This window comes from Ptychodera flava, chromosome 2, assembly GCF_041260155.1.
Source record: "Ptychodera flava strain L36383 chromosome 2, AS_Pfla_20210202, whole genome shotgun sequence".
Classification (NCBI taxonomy): Eukaryota; Metazoa; Hemichordata; class Enteropneusta; family Ptychoderidae; genus Ptychodera; species Ptychodera flava.
In genome coordinates, this window is record NC_091929.1 from 21,159,261 (window position 1) to 21,177,861 (window position 18,601).

General features: G+C 34.9%; 1 protein-coding gene across 1 annotated transcript in view; it reads left to right on the forward strand.

The window, feature by feature from the left end:
• The window catches only part of LOC139116814 (protein starmaker-like), a 51,900-nt gene that overhangs the window by 19,322 nt on the left and 13,977 nt on the right, over positions 1 to 18,601 (forward strand). The window contains exon 2 of the mRNA XM_070679495.1: positions 11,089 to 11,166. Coding sequence (XP_070535596.1) covers positions 11,089 to 11,166 — 78 coding nt within the window. The remainder of the gene's footprint in view (positions 1 to 11,088; positions 11,167 to 18,601) is intronic.

Consider the following 18,601-nt stretch of genomic DNA (forward strand, 5'->3'; position numbering starts at 1 on the left):
TCATCCATTCAAAATATTCTTTGATCCATGCATTATATGATTTGTTTATGTCATTGAGATTGTTTTATAGCTCTGAAATAATTCATTTTTTATAGTCATATGAAACCACTTCCATATATGAACCTTGTATTTCATGATTGCAGTAAATTAGTGGATGACGAACCGATCTGTAGGTCAGATTAAAGTGTCGTAAATTTTCAGCGGTTTTCTTTTAGATTTTAAACCATTAAATTTCTGCTGACTATAAATGGTAGGTCTCTCCTCTTCAAGGTCACTATACTTTGAAAATGCTTGGCCGGTCAATTTGGTATTGGTTGGTCAGTATATGCAGCTCATGTTTCCGCAGACTGAACCACGGTATGTGGCTGTTACGGATACTTTTCAATTGCAGAACACAACTGGTATTGACACACATTCTTATCAATCCAAGAACACAAACTGGCATCCCCCTCTCACCATCGTCTTGGTCAGTTCCAGTTTAAAAGGGTTTTAAATTGCAAACTGGGAAGAACGGAATTCAGAAGTCGGAGCATATCAGGAGATAGCATGCATCTTGAAAATTAAAGTGTTAACTGCAACCCACTCAATACAACTTTAAAATATTTTCCTAAACAAAATAATTAGGGATTTTAATGCAAGTTTTTTGAGTGGAGAACTGTAACATTGTCAATGTTCGAAATGGAAAACCATTCTCTGTGTCAACTCTCTGGGGGAATTTAATAGATCTCATAATTTAAAAGGAAGAAGAAAACTTGATGTCTACACTGTTTTCAATTCAGTTGAGTGGCACTCTAGTGGTAAGGCAATCATGAATGGTGTTACAAAATTTCAATGTGAAAAGTTTGCACCTATAAGTGTATACATAATGACCTCTAATAGAGGTGCAAAATTTGTACTGTTCTTTGCAGGTTATTTTCGTAAAGAAATAAACAACAACCTACAACGGTATTCCACGAGATTGTGACCAGACTATTCACAATATACCGGTATACGTACCAGCAACAGTGAGTGCATTGTGAAGTCGTGAACTGGTCAAAATCTCTGGTATACCCATCGCTGGGGTGGTTTATCGCTACTATATCATAACATATATTGAAATTCTGGCGAGAAAATTTCAAAAAGAATTTTAGTCTCGATAAGCTCATGGCATTTAACAACCGTACTATAACGAATCATAGCATAGTTATTTTCATGGGTCTCGACCAATTAGATCACTTTATTTGTGCCACCAGTATACTATGATATAATATTCAATAAATTATCATTTTATATATAGAAATAGCAAAACACCTGTCACCAAGTGTTTTGTACCAATGTGCTTGCTGAACCCATCATACCTCATGTATCACACATATGACATAATTCCCTTTCAAATAACAGAACTGACGACGGAAGCATGAAACATATGTTTTCTTTAATTTTTTAGCAGCTATTGAGAGTTATAATATTTGCACAAGTGCATATTCTGAAGCATGTAAGATCTAATTTACAGTTAAGTAACAATTGACCCCAAGATTTAAAGATACAAAAGGTCAACAGTTCACTCGCTACTTTATTCTGTCAGCCCAATTAAGGGTGGGTATATTCTTACAGAAACAATCTTGTTTAATGTCATGAGTGTTAGTTTATCAACTTAATGAGATACAACTGTCCACAGTGTAAACTAATAACAAAGAAATCAAAATAAAGTATGGTAGAGCTTTTTATATTATGTATTTTTAAATAATAATGTACCCCCTCTGGCCCATAATGGAAGAAAGTAAACTTTGCACTCCATAATGTATTATGAGGCGAAGCCAAGTACATTTAATATGGAGTACAAAGTTTACTGTAGTCCACTTTGGGCTAGAAGGGGCTACATTAATTTTGGCTATGCCAGTGAATTTGTACCGTAGTAGATGTAGAAAACATAGGGCCACAATTCTGGATAATCAGATACATTATCAGTAATAATCTGGGAGACGTACATCACAAAATTCACTGTTATTGACAAAGTTTAGTGATATTCTATAAGCTATTCATCATCCAAATCATTATTATAGCTTTAAAAAAGGGTGAGAAATTACTGAAGCAAATTAGGAAATAACTGCCTGCTCGCCATAAGTACATTTTTGGCCTTCTTAAAGGCCCTATAGCTGTATCTTTTAGCAATATTTTTTGTGATTTTACTTCCAAACTAAAACAAGTTCATGGGAATGTACTCATTGAGGGGTGGTTATACAGGTAGAATAAACTGTCCACCGGGACTACATGTGCAATGTTGAGCAAGATAAATAATAAATGTTTGCCCAAACAAAAAATGGCGCCCTCATGCAGATAAAGCAAAAACGCAGTACGCAGTGCATATGTGCATTGGAATCTTCACAGAAACAACAGAGTAGTCCAATATAAGGCATATAGTGCTGAATGTTTTCCACTGGGACACCATATGCTATATTTTCTTTGTAATATTACCAGTTTTAAAAATGGCGGGAAATCAAAATAACGGTCAAATTTAAATTTACTTGTCCAATTTTCAGTGGGAAAAGACTATATCCTTTAAATCTGTAGAATTTAAAGAAACCCTGAGAAAATAGAAAGCCTTTTTCAGGTCAACAAATTTCAAGAGTTACAGCTACAGGGGCTTTAAGCTTGATAAGTTTTTAGCTCACATTTGGTTATACCAATGTGAGTTTATCGTATAAGCTGAAGTCGATGGCGTCTGTATGTATGTGTGTATGTATGTATGTATGTATGTATGTATGTATGTACGTACAGTATGTCCGTCAACATCAAAAACACGCAAACCGCTGCACGTTTCAGCTTGGTATTTGGTGTGTGGATGCATCCTGGGCTATAGATGGGATTTTGTTCAAATGAAGTCTGCATTGCCAAAATTATGCAAATGAGCTTACAAAATGTGAAAATGGTCAAGAATTAATAACTCAAGAACTGCTGTTTTGATTGCTTTGAAAATTTTTGCGCAAGTACCTTAGGTGAACCTTATACAGTTTTATGAATATTGTGAAGATATCCTTAATTTTGTATTTTTGCTGAATTTTTTGGTGATTTTTCTCATTTTCAGTAAAAATTCTTCTTCTCTGAAACCGCCAGCCCAATGGCTCTCAAATTTGAGTTGGATCTTTGCAAGGGTGTTACTCTTCTAATTTGTTGAAATTATGACGAAATTGGGAAAATTACTATTTTGGTGCAATTTTGTCATTTTTGGTCAAAAAATCTTAAACAGTGTTTTCTTTTCTAAACCCCTGGACTGACAGCTTTTATATTTGGTACACAGACGTACAGAGATGACAATAGTTAGATATGTGGAAATTGTCCTGAAATATACAAATTTGTATTTTTAGCTCCGCTGTCAGCGACGCGGAGCTTATCAAATAGGTTGATTTTCCGTCGTTGTCCGTCGTCGTCCGTCGTCGTCGTCGTCCGTCGTCGTCGTCCGTCAACAATTGCCTTCTCCTCTGAAACCGCAAGTCCAATTGCTTTGAAATTTTATATGCAGTTCACTTGGGGTGACCTCACTTACGTTTGTTCAAATTGTGGTGAAATTTGCATATTTGTATTTTTGGGGCATTTTTTGCTGTTTTTGGGTAAAAAAATCTTCTTCTCCGAAACCGCTTGTCTGATTTCTTTGAAATTTAATATGCAGTTTACTTAGGGTGACGTCAGTTAGATTTATTCAAATCGTGGTGAAATTTGCATATTTGTATTTTTAAGGCAATTTTTGTCATTTTTGGTAAAAAAATCTTTAAAAATCTTCTTCTTCAAAACTACAGTCAGATAGCTTTGATATTTGGTACATATGTCGTTAGGGATGATCTATTTCAGATTTGTTCAAATTGTGCAGAAATATGCAAATTTGCATTTTTAAGGCAATTTTTGCCATTTTTGGTCAAAAAATGTATTTCTCAAAAGGTGCTGCTCTGATAGTTTTGAAATTGGTATACAGGTTTGTACAGATGAGCTAAGTAATATATATTGACACTATGGTGAAATCTGTAATTTTGTATTTTTGGGGCAATTTTTGCCATTTTTGGTTAAAAAATGTGTATTTCCAAAACTACTCATTTGATAGCTTTGAAATTTGGTATACAGGTTCCTACAGATGAACTAAATGATATTTATTGAAATTATGATGAAATCTGCAATTTTGTGGCAATTTTTGCCATTTTTGGTCAAAAAATGTGTATTTCCAAAATACTCTTCTGATAGCTTTGAAATTTGGTATACAGGTTTCTATAGATTAATTAAATGATATTTATTGAAATGATGATGAAATCTGCAATTTTATTTTGGGGGGGGGGGGGGGCAATTGTTGCCATTTTAGGTCAGAAAATTTTATTCTCAAAAAACTACTCATCAGTTAGCTTTGGTTGACATGTTCTTAGGGATGATCCGATGTGATATATTCAAAGTATGATGAAATCTTCAATTGTGTATTTTTGCAGCTATTTTAGCCACTTTTCTCTGGCCACTGCATTGAGCTATCAAAGATTTCCACCTTCTTCATCAACATGTGTCAAAATAGTTATTCTCTACATAAACACAGCGGAGCTATATCGGCCGCTAGGTCGCTTGTTAAGACAATATTGTCATTTTTTGTCAAGAAAACTTGTTCTCAAAATTACTTGCTTTGTAATTTGGTATAAAGTCCCCAGGGATATTAGTAGACAAATTTTTTGCTCAAAGTGTTGGGAAACCCCAAATTTGTATATTTAAGGTAATTTTCTCAGTTTGTGACCTTAAATGACCTACACCAACCCTGATATGTTGTGAGACAGTTTTGAAGGCTGTGAACATAATTTTGTCATATTTGGTATCAATTTGTAGGAAATTTTGATCCAGAAAACAAAGCTGAGGTGAATTTTTTTAATTGCGGACCAATTTGTGCAACTTTTCAATGTAAGACATACAAGAACTGATGAGAAATTTTGATCCAGGATAATTCCAGATGTTGTAATCACCGCCCACAGTGGAAGGCATTTCACTATCTGTAACTAACTTAAGTGCTGTTTACATTAGAATGATAAACTCATCATTGCATTAATTAAAAACTCCCAAGGTTGTAAATATATTTCCTGTCATCTGGCGTTATGTAATACCGAGGGATGGAACATTTGGGGGTAGGGTCTAGAAGATTGATGAAGTACGGTAGCATTACTTTTTACCAGATCCCTTGTACATTTTTTTACCCACTCCCACCTTTTCTTTTTATCAAGCCTTCTCTGTCTATTTCTTGTTGTTGACATTTGCTTATGTATTTAGGATCTGCTTCTCCCATTGCTATAGAAGTTGATATGCATGTCCTAAAGATGACCTCCAGTACCTTAGTTGGAGACCTTATTTGCTTTTGACATTCTTGTTTTTCCGGGTTTAAATATTTCTCGAATGGACCAATTCAAACCGAATGTGAGCACACTGTCCTTGACGGTATTTTTACAGTTACCTAGCTGCCTTATGGATAGGTTAAAATAATTTCTAGGTTTGCTGTGAGCGTGTAAGTTATGTAAACCTAATGTACAGTACTTGAGAAAATTAACAGGGAAGGTACTTTTTTCTTAAGCAGCCAATTTTTCAAATTTATCTTCAGTGATGTGAGACTGGAGGTTGTATTATCACTGATTTCCTCCTCAGTAGCAAACAACATGTGAAACAATACAAAACAAAAAATGACCCTGAGAATCATTGTAATTCTTGAATTTAAAAAACAGCCTGTCCTGTCCTTGAATTTGAAAAACAAATTAAATTGGCATAACAGACTGGGTCAAGCTGTACATAGGCAGGGTATTGAAAACTAAGCATATCAGATTTCCAAAAAACTGTGCTGTGATTGTCTTGCCCAGTCTTTCAGCTACTGATTTCTATTGTGACAAGATGCAAGCGGATGAGTGACAATGTGTCTCAACCCCTTCAAGGACGCTTAGCTCAGGGCTAGACATATCAGGTATTATTCTTGTCCCCTAGCTTGTAACCCTCATAAACAAAAAGCACAGAGAGCTTTTATGTGCTTACACCAAGGAAAGCTCAGTTATCTGTCGCCAGATAATTTGGAAATAAAAAGCTTACTTTGTTTTTGATAACAAAGCTTTTATTCTTCTTTTCAGACCATATAAATCTTTGGTACAGTAATCATCAGCTTTATTGTTGAGTATTAATGCTTATCAAGATTTCGGCAACTGGTTCATGCTTGTAGTAAAAGGCATAATTGCGAAGGAATGGTGTCCTTGTTGCACTTTAATGGAGCTGCACGTACCATGGTACAGTACATGTTACATGACAAGTAAAATCAAACAACCAATTAATAAATGGGTCAAAGAATCCACCTTCACAAACAAGACTGCATAAAGAATTCTATAGAGTTCTATAACTTATAGATATTCTATAGATATCCCATAGATATGCTATAGAAATTGAAGTTTTAAAATTCTTGAATTAAAAAAGCCTGTCCTACAGAAATCTATAGAAAAACTATAGAAAAACTAAAGAATTCTATAGAAAAACAAGATTCCATAGATTTCTATAGGAGTCTGTATAGGAATAATTTTTTATACAAAATATATTATGCAAAAACGGTCACGCTTCTATGATGCTGGCTACGAGCAGGAATTTTTTCACACAGATTCTTCTAGAACTGACCGGTCATAGTTCTGTCACCGTACTAATAGGCTCTTTGGGTCATACTTGGACTGTATCTATATTAATTTTAAAAAGTATAAAGATGTACTGGTTATACTGTGAATTCAATGCCATGATAAACAAGCTATGCTGACTTAATTAAGTCACTAACTTTCTTACAATTGAAATGATAAAATTTTAAAGGCCTAAATTTTCAACCGTGGTACTTGCAATGTAGTGGTATTATACACATTGTGCAGTATCTTCTAAAATGTAATTTGGTATTTTTTTTTTAAGGTAAATCACAATCCATTGTCAATAGCACTGTTCTACAAGTTTGCTACACTTGCCTGTCGTTGGACACTGTATGCTGCTTGAACTGTGGACAAATTTTGTGAACAGCCCTATAGCTTAAAATAAGCTAGCTGTCACCGAAACTCCATCAAAATTTGCAGGCAGGTATTACAATTAGCTGTAATGTCCGACTTTCTGGTGAATCACACCATTTTATAAATTTACGTATCAAGATTGATTCGCATCATTGATGCATTGCTCACATTATGATGCAGCAAAGACTTGGCAATTCTGTAAGTTATTTGATCCTCACTGAATAAAGTATTAACTGCAGGTAAAGCTGGTACACCTTTCAATAATTTGCCATATGAGGCGTATCCTGAGATACCATGGATGAGGGTTTGTGTACTTTGATACACCAACCACTCCTGTCCAAAATTCCAAAAGTCATTGTAGCTTTTGTACCATTTTCAAGTTGTACTGTACTGTGACATAATATTTTTCTTCCTCTTGCTCTGTGTGGAAGCTTCCAGACACTCACTGATATTCCCCACTACATCCACGTGATCTCAGAGCAAAGCTGAAATAGCTGAGATATCTTTAAGCATCCATGTTACGCCATCAAGGGGATAAGTTTGTTGTAGAAAAACAGTTTGATGCACTTTCCTCTAAGAACATAATATATCTCTTTTATACATGACCATTTTCTTAATAATTATCATTCACCATTCTCTTCCATAATCAAGAATAAAAATCAGGGGTTACAGCTAGTTTAAAAGGCCGGGGGATTAAAGAAGCAAATTACTTTACATTTTCCAGACTTTGGAATTTTATATAAAACTGTTGCTATCACTGCATTAGCTCTAAGGGTAAAAAGTGAATTTTTGATTTTCATAATAGCAAGGGAGTGAACACTATGGACTTCAAAATGCAGGAGTCTGCACAAACATCAGAATAGAAAAGTGTCGTAAAAAATTTTAGAATCAAAATAAATTATCTTGGTGCATTCTACTGTTAAAAGTAGCTAGTATATCCAGTCTAGTTGAGAATCCTACTCATGACTCAGTGCTTTTAACATCATCTGTCCACCATACAGACCTGAAGGAATGCCGGGCCCACCTTTGGGACTTTACAAGTTCAGGCATCTTTTCAGGCATCTGCCACATCCCACAAAGCTGTCTACATAACTTTATTTCTGATTGTTTTGGTTTGGTACAAGTGCTTGTTTTCACTAGCTTTAATGCTCTTCATGTTTGTGTTATTTATGGGATATCATTTTTGTTAGTTCAAAGGAATATTCAAACTCTATAGTTTGGTAGTTTATGTTCATCTTGAAATAAGAGGCACCCTGGAAATAGAAAATACATCCAGTATTAAACCTCAGTTATTTTTTGTTGGAATTGTGTGATAAAATAATAAAAAAATTACATTCCAATCTGAGGAATGATGTGACATCACTGTAACTTTTAATACAAATGTTCAAATTTTTTGCATGGTTTCATCTGGCTGTTCCTGCAGAAAATGCTTCAAATTTTAATATGTAGCCCGGGCATTTTTCTGAGCAATAAAATTTCCACTTTCCCAAATTTGCCAGATTTTGAATCAGTCAAAAGAAAGTTAAAGAGCCCAGTACTAGTTGAGAATATTTTCAATGATTACGTTCATGCATTGAGTATCTGTATTTAACCCTTTGAGTGCTGTAATTTTCCCACCAAAATTTTATTGTAATTTTAACAATTTTTATGAATTTTTATGTAATTTTTTAATTATTTTGGAACAGATGGACATTACATTTCATTGGCTGCAGAGTGTCATCAAAATTTTGGCAAAAATCCGAAAAAATTTGACTAGGGTACATTTCATAAAGGCAACAAAAGTTGACTTTGGCACTTTAAAGGGTTTGTGTATACCTGGCCACTTTTCATCACACCATGCATTTAAAATCTTGATTTTGTTGCAAAAAAGTAGCTGTCAATCAATTATAATTGCATTAGTCACACTACAAAATGCAATACCAAGAAAATTGCATGGGTGCAATGTAATCGTTTGTAGTTGTCAGAAATTTCAAAGCGTACTTGATTCACACATTTGATACAGCAATTGACTGTTGTGGCTATTTTTACCAAGATGAAGCCATGCCAATATCAATATTGTATGGCCTGTCTCTTGTTTCATACTACATTCTAAATCAAGTTGATCCTGAATCTTCTATTTTATTTAGAAGCCAGTTAATGGCTACCTGACACCAATGTACAAATGACTGACTTTAATAAGATGGAGTTGGGTCAAAGCAGAGTGCTTTGCAGAAAGGTCATTGGGTGCTCATGATAACTTAGTGTGTTCACAGGAAAATTCAGTGTTTTGATTGTCAATTTTAATTTTATAATATATGAAAAATAAATTAAATTGATGATTGCTGCTATCAGTTGGGTCATGCCCTGAGAACAAGTGAATCTCAAAGGCAAGTATGCGTAAGGAACTTGGTAGCATTCATGTAATGCTATCCTATATAGAGAAGAGCGGCACATGATAGCATTTCTCAGGCGACCAAAGTGGGGACAGGGAACATGCACACTCGCAGTCAACTCACTGTTTCACTAGAAAAACAAATTACCTAACATTTTCCAATATTTAAAATTAAAAATGGCTGCCATATCCCTGTGTTAACTCTATAGGGGTAAATAAATTTATCAGTTTTCAAAAAACTAAGGTGTTGAAAATTGGTCTTTAAGGGGGCGCTGCACCCAACACAGCGTATTTTGCTCAAAAATCACTTTTTTGCAAATATTCATTCAATTTTAATGAATTTGTTAACTCAAGATTAAATTTTCGTTGGATTCACGTTTTAAGCTTGTCAAGCAGTCATAAGTTATGTGAAAAAGAAGTGATAATTTATGCAAATGTATGCAAATCACCCAATTTCCTGGCTTCTTTCTTCCTCCAATTTCAAGATTTCCAAAAAATTTAACTCCACTTTGGCAGGGTAAAATTTTCTGCAATTTTCATATTATGTTTGTTAAATGCTATATAAAAAAACAACTACGTTGTTTGGCAATAAGTTCTTACACTTTGAACAAGAGGCATTTTAATTTTACCAATCAGGATTTTAATCACTTTTTGAGAGTCAGACTTTCAACCCATGCCATTTCAGAATGAGGATAAATAATGCAAAATAAAAAGAAGTGTTTTTTTTTTAAAATATACTCTTCTTTCAAGTGAATCATTACATTTCAGAAAATAGCGTTGAGTTATCATTGATACCAAAATTGAGGTTTTTTACCCCAAATTACACCCACTTCATCCTTAAAGTAAACTACTGCTACCATACTAAACTTTAGTCTCTGCTTTTTGAAAATATATAGTATGAGGGGATTTCCTGTCATCTTTGATGTGAAATATTGCTTTGAAAAAAAACTGTGTTGGCAACTATGATGCAGCTCCACTTTAATACTCCAAGAGCTTCAAAATGGGACCCCACAAGTGGTAGATCAGAAAAGAATTGTAAAAGTTTGAGAGCTCGAGTGTCCCCGAGGCACATTCTACCTTAAGGTAATATGCGCCTCGAAAGAAAAAGACTTAAACTTTTACTCAAACTTTCCTCAAGGAATCTTTCAACCATTCTGTTTTAAAATCAAGAATGAAAATCGGGATCACCGTGCAAGTTTTGGAACTAGAGAAACAAATTACCCAAAATTTACCGATATTTGAAATTCAAAATGGCCGTCACCCCTGTGTTAACTCTATGGAGAAAAATAAATATTTGATTTTCGAAAAACTAAGCCAGTGAAAAGTTTTCTTACACGAAGAGCTTAAAGGGACAAAGTCGGCCATTTTACATGAATTTTGTTTAATGTAAGATACAATTTATATTGTGGTGACATGTTGCACCAAGTCCCTTTAAAATGAACCCCCACAAGTGGTAGATCAGAAAAGAATTGAAAAAGTTTGAGAGCTGTCGCTGAAGTGTGTTCTACTTTAAAAGTAAAATTCAGTTGTCAGTAGTAACACTGGACGTTGTACTCATACAGACTGTTGACAATTGTGGAACACTGCCCGAAACAAGAAAGTGTATTAAAACAAAAGAAAAAAAAATAATGGAAGAGATATTTTAGCCGATGAAGATTAAGATGTGTCATACATATAAATTGACGACTTCTTTCTAATGTTTTTTTGTCTTGACAGAGTGTTCTAGATGAAAGTGACGATGAAGTGAAAGTGAATACAGAACTTAATGAAACAATAGCAGTAGATAGCCCAGAGGTAAGTCATCAAATATGATAAATTGAATTCGATCATTATCTTCATCACTATTTTAATGTTTGTTTTGTTACATCGTAATTTGCCCTCAGTTTAGTTTCCTTACAGAAAAAAGTGTAAAATGATTCTATGTTTTGTTAAAAACATTATTATTGTGGTTTTTTCTGAAAGCTGTAAATGTACAAGGTGATTCGTTTCTATGATATGATATGAGGAGTCTGACTAGGATAGGCTAATGCCTTGTCAATTGTTTACAGACTGGAAATGCCAAGAATGGCTGCTAGATTTTGTCTTGTTGGTTCAACTTAGAATCTGCAATGTGTGAAGCATTAGTGCACAGTTATTCAAATATTTTTCATAGGGTCCCCGCAAACCAGCCGTCGTAATTGTCTGCGTGAAAATTCATCGAGGCAGGACAGCTGGGAAACCTTGGCATTGGGATTATTTCTTAAACCCCAGCATACATCAAACAAATAACAGCTGCTGTTTCTTCTTGGACTTGAAAAGTTCATTGACTTACCAAGTTAGTTCACTGACCAAGTTCACTAAGCTATCAGTGTACTAATTTGATTTCTGTCCGACTGATAGTCTATTGGATGTCTGATCAACATAATATAAAATTTCAACCAAAAACTACACAAAGCAGATCTCATTTTAAACTGTACAGCATTGATCTTCATATTTGATTGTCTCATTAAACTGATCCACCATCTGCGTTTTCCGTCATTTTGATATCAAGTTCTATGGCATACAAGCATATCATATTGCACATGCAGCCGCTGACTGTAAGTTTCTAAAATTGAACCATATTATGGTAATCAAACTCACTTTCACAAAACAAAACCTTTGCTGCAAGACTGCATGCACACCATATGTATATGCCCACAGCATTGTTTGTTCTCACAGTAATATATATTGTTCTAGGAAGTCTATCTCTGATAGATCTAATCCTAATCTGGTTTGTACTTCAAAGGGACGATATAACTTTTGATGAAGCTTTCAATTTTTATTTTCTGCACAATACACATTTTCTTGTTACAGCGTCTCAACCCTGAGGTATGTTGAAATGCAAAGAATTACTAGCCTTGCCAATACAATTTTCATTGTTTACAAGTTGCTATTCTGTTGTTGTGGTCTTTGTTGTTGGTGTTGATAAATGAATTTTAGCCTGCATGAAAGTTCAATAGCTGTTCGCTGTTACAGGTTTGTTAGTCCCCACGGACACCGTCCGGGGGGACTTATAGGTTTGGTCATGTCCGTGCGTGCGTGCGTGCGTGCGTGCGTGTGTGCGTCCGTCCGTCCGTTCACACAGATATCTCAGAGATGCAAAAAGCGATTTCATTCAAACTTGGTACAAGGATTACTTCATATGTCATACAGATGCACGTTGATTTGTTTTGGGATACGATCCAATATGGCCGCCAGGCGGCCATTTTATTACGATTTTTTCATGTACAGAACCATAACTCAGACATGTTTCAACCATTTTATTCAGAGTTGGTACAAGGACATTGACCAATGTCATAGATATGCACGTCAATTTTCTTTGTGATACGATCCAATATGGCCGCCAGGCGGCCATTTTATTACGATTTTTTCATGTACAGAGCCATAACTCAGACATGTTTCAAGTGATTTTATTCAAAGTTGGTACAAAGACATTGACCAATGTCATAGATATGCACGTCAATTTTTTTTGTGATACGATCCAATATGGCCGCCAGGCGGCCATTTATTATGATTTTTTCATGTACAGAACCACAACTCAGACATGTTTCAACCGATTTTATCAACATTGCTACAAGGACATTGACCAATTTCATAGATATGCACGTCGATTTGTTTTGTGATACAATCCAATATGGCTGCCATGCGGCCATTTTGTTACAATTTTTTCATGTGCAGAGCCATAACTCAGGCATATCACAACCGATTTTATTCAAAGTTGGTACAAGGACATTGACCAATGTCATAGATATGCACGTCAATTTGCTTTGTGATACGATCCAATATGGCTGCCGTGCGGCTATTTTGTTACGATTTTTCATATACAGAGGCATAACTCAGGCATATCTCAACTGATTTTATTCAAAGTTGGTACAAGGACATTGACCTATGTCATACATATGTACGTCGATTTTTTTTGTGATACGATCCAATATGTTGCTAGGCAGCCATTTAATTACGATGTTTTCATGTACAGAGCCATAACTCAGACATATTTCCACCAGTATCATTCAAAGTTGACATTGACCTATTTCATACATATGCTCGTCAATTTGTTTCACGTCATGTAGCAGTAACATGTCAATTATTGAAGTTTCGTAAGTAGGCTGATATGTCAAGAAATATGTACTGCATCAAATTCATGAAACTTTATACAGATGTTAACCGATGTTAAGCTCACATTGCTTTAACATTGAAAAAGACATTTATCAGTGTCATTTTAATTAATTTGTAATTGCATAAGTAATGAACTTTCCTAATTAGGGTGATATAGCCACAAATTAATACAACGTCAAATGTGATGAAACTTGATACAGATGTTGATCTCATAGTGTTGTAAATACTGCATCAAACTTTATGAAATATGGTACCAGTGATAATCTGTTAAGTGTTAGAATTGTATGCAAAAATGTTTTGCAACATCCTGTTGATTAATTCCTAGTTGACTCATTTTATGAACTTTAGGATGGTGGCCTACATTGGTTTTATGTTTTCATCACCATGGAACTCATTCTTGGCCATTGAGCGCCATCTGTATCAAAGTATTTTTATCACAGACCTAATTAATGAAGAGGACTCTATCCTCTCTGAGGACATGTAATCAAAGTACCCATTATTAACAAGTGGGGACTGGTCATCAACGATGACTTGTTTCGAAAAAAAGCTGAGTGTGTCCGACATTGGACACTGCTGCTTGAATAGGACAAAATTTTGTCAGTATTGTATGCATGCTGCTTTATTGCAGCTTATAATAAGTAGTCTGAGCTGTTAAAATGTCTTTAATTATTCATTGTTACACTAGCAGTCACCTACTATGTCGTATTTTTGTCGCTCTTTCATGAATCTTATTCGAAGCTGTAATTGAAGATGCAGACAAATATTTATTTTTGTATATTAATGAGAGAACGATGATATACCCTATTGCCAACAATATAATTAGAGTATACACATACAGACTGTATTGGCAAGGTGACATCAAGCAATTTGGAGAAGCACAAGAAACTTTTCTGCTGACTGAACAAAAACTCTTAGTAAATGTATGAAAAGTAAGCGAGCTGCAGTAAGTTCGGTTTTCTTCACATTTTTCCTGTTCAGTTTGTTTATTGAATTCTGCTTGACGATGGTACACATGTGTGAACTCTGACAGCTCGACTTGTTTTCAGATATGTAGTGGTGATGGAACAATGTCTAGGTCAAATGAGGTCATGACCCACAAATCTGGTGCCATCCCCAGCATGCTTATCAATCTGAAAGTCATCACTATTGTTTGGATATGAACATGTGATGTGTTTGTGTTGATAATTATTCATGTTATGCACCTACAAAGACAAACAGAACCCTGGATTAACTTTGACAACTTTGTCAAAGTTGTAACAAATGCCCAGTTTCTCAAGTATTTGGGACACAGTTACATGCTTCACAATATGGACAGCAAAACATTTCATTCACAGAAATCATAATTTAGTGTGCAGCTTACCATATTATACTTGTGTCTTTTGTTCCAATTTGGCCACTCAACTTATCCTGCAAAACCATAATGCTACAATGAGCTAGCAACTTCATTGGCTGTTAAGCTATCAATGTGAACAGCATCTATTCTTTCACATCTCCTCAATTTCACATAAACAGCGTACCCTGTTGAACTTAAAGCAGATATAAAACTTCACGCAGTCTCTTATCTAAGTGGAACTGTGGTGCAATTTTTACTAGTGATTACATAAGTTCTTGTTTGGTAATATTCTCAATAACTTAACTTTTATTATTGAATAGCTGATTTCATTTACTGATTAGACAAACGTCTTAAGGGTCAGGTACTTTTTCCCATCTAATTCATAAAATAGTTTCAAAAGAACATATTGAAAAGTAGGAAATAAGCCTTTCAGGCCTAAACCCCTAGGGGTAGCAAGTAAGTTACAAGAAAGTCAAGCCTGAAGTTTCCTGCTTTCTGTATCATGGTTCAAACATGGTTAAACATGGTGGAAACATGTTTAGACATGGTCAATAACCATGTTTGAACATGGTCTTGACCATGGTCAAACATGTTTGACCATGCTTGGGAATTGGCACCACGGTCAGACCATGGTCAAACATTGCTAAATCTGAGACCATGGTCAACCTAAAACATGCTGACCATGGTTGATATTGGCAATGATTGACCATGATAAACCATAGTTGAAGAAGGCTGATAGGTAGGGCATAATCATGGTATACCTAAGTTTTGTGTGGGCAAAAAATTCCAAAAAATTCTTGTACACGAATGTACTTCTAATCACCATATTCTAACAAAGTACATTCATATCAATTGTCAAACATATAAATATAAAGATATACCTAGTTTTGCATGCTGAATGCACTTCTAATCACCATATTCTAACGAAGTACATTCATATCAATTGTCAAACATAAATGTAAAGATATACTTAGCTTTGTATGATAAAAAATTCCAAAAAATTCTTGTACACGAATGTACTTCTAATCACCATATTATAGCAAAGAAGAATACCCAGTATTTGACAGAATTCTCTCTGATGACTGTTTGATCTGGTTGCAGAGTCTCTAGAACTCATTTTGTTCATTCATACCCTGTTTGATAAAATCCAGAACCGGTCTGTCGGTCTGCCAGATATACAGCTGTAGCACTGAGTGGCCATGTGGGATTCCTATGCTGATGATAACATTTATTGTCTGAAGTACTTGGTGCATCATGTCTGTCATCAATGTGTATATATATCCAAAGTTCATTAATTCACTCTAACATCTTGAGCTATTCAGACTATGCTGACTCTTTCCAAACTATCAATTATCAATTTATTAACCCTTTGAGTGCTGTAATTTTTTCCCACCAAATTTTACTGCCACATTTTACCAATTTTTATGAATTTTTCTGAAATTTTATTATAATTTTGGACCAAATGGACATCATATTTCATTGGCTACAGTTTGTTACCAAAATTTTGGCAAAAAATCTGAGAAAAATTGACTAGAGTATATTTTATAAAGGGCGACAAAATTAATCTTGGCACTCAAAGGGTTAATCTGCAGAATCCTGATTCCATATGAACAGCGCTCAAAGTTTGGCCATAATATGTTGGTAAAAGGGTAAAAGTTTTCAACTTCATGCGTACATACTCCCAGTGTCAAGTTTTTTCCAGATTGAAGATTATACACTGCATTCAGGAATTTGTGTGACCTCCACAAACAAAACATGACAGAAAATACTGGATAAGATTAAAAGAAATCTGCCCATGTCAAAGTATAGGGATTGACAAGACAAATGTATACACACAATTTGATTCATCGTTTTCAAAAATATGTCATATGGTACTGTACATTCATTGTAAGCGGTCGAAGCGTGACCTGTAATCACACTCCTAGAATCACGGTACAGCGGTGATAAAGTATTTCATAACAACTCAACAACTACATAAACTCACACAACTGATCTGCAGGTCATAGTCACTTGTACAGTAGATAAGATTTCATAAATAATTAGCAATATTGGGCCCACTTTCAAGAGGAAAGCTGATAGCTTTCTAATGCAAGAGCAATTGAACGACTAGGGTACTGTTTCAATCATGCAGCCACCAAGAAAATGTAGATATGTACCTGGAATTGACCATTTACCTTCAGAATTTGCACTAAAATGAGCCTCCCACAAGTGGTAGATCAAAAAAGGATTGTAAAAGTTTGAGAGACAGAACATCTATCCTAAAGGTACATTAATTCTACCGTAACATCAGCATCTCAGCAGTTAATTTACATATTACACACACAGGAAGGGAGGAGATATATGCTATATATTTACTTGATCCTTGGCTCAGACTTTTTACCCTATTGTTTTCAAGGAGGCTGATCTAATATATGTAAAAAAAATAGGGTGGTCCCTGTAACCTTTTTCCTCTCATGTATGATTTATAAACAGAAAAATTGGGTGAAAGGATAAACAGCATTCAGTTTCTTTTTTTTAATTTGCTTTAAATAAGGACCAGCAAAACACCTTTTCGTAGGTATGTACAAATTGTTTACAAGAATGAAAGAGTATCAATTACACTCTGCTATCAACAAACACCACGTGGTCACAACTCTCTCAATTCTCTTGGGTATCAACGTACTCCACTTGGTCACTCTGTCACACTTTTCGATCGCCTATACAAGACCACTTAAGGTCATTAGCAAATAGGCAAAGACCTGAAATTTAGCACAAGTGTCTAGAATTTCACCTGCTGAGAACAATTCCTCAGCTACAAATGATAGTTATTGGTGCGAAAAAAAGAAAAGTGGCTGGGTTTATTCAAAAAAGAAATTACATGCATGGAAGAATAGAAGTCTGGCCACCTCAAATGCACAATGGTTTAAAGTCAATAGCATTACCTGGTGAAAAAATGTTATCGATAATTTTTTTTATATTTAAGGGTAAAGATTCTTTTCAAACCAGTCTCACTGGTCTAGAATAGGGCTGGTACGGGAGGTTTTGTGATTTGAGGGGGTGTAGTGGATAGGAGGATGGGAGCAAAACTAAGCGGGCAGGATGAGAATGTTTTCCAGCCTTGCCTTAGGAGGAGTGCTTTTGCAAACAGCTTTTCCCCTCCAAATTTAATATTATTTAAATACCTATTAGTAAAAATACCTCTGATTTCAATGTCTAAAACTCAGCTAGTTTGACAGCTTTAAAATGGTTGATGTTCATTTTGATCATCAGCAGTAAGAACTCATTGGTCATGCTAATCTTTTACCCTTAAGACCAATTAATCATGCTCAGATTGTCCAAATTGAAAGTTCCAATCAATGTGACGTTATTCCAGGAGAAACTCAATTTATGATATACTTACAATTGGTGTCCCAGTTCAGTGTGTATAATTGTTTTAACTTAAAACTGTATAATTCAAAACTAGGGGATACAAGACTTAATAATATGTTTGTTGTCCCCAGACTTTAAATGCCAATAACAGGTAGCATGCCTACAGCAGCTGCATCATAGTTACAGTTTGGTGTATCAACCATTGGCAAATTTCTGTACAAAATTTTGCTTTATTATAGTTTTGTGTTAAGGTTGGGGAACAATAGTAAGTAATTTGGGAACTTAACAATTCTGCTTTCCCTATCGGATTGTAGTTGATACATCAACTAGACTAGTAATCTAAACGATGCTAAAAACACCGTTTTATAGAGTACAAGAAAAATAATCGTAATCATACCAATCCATAATCCAATG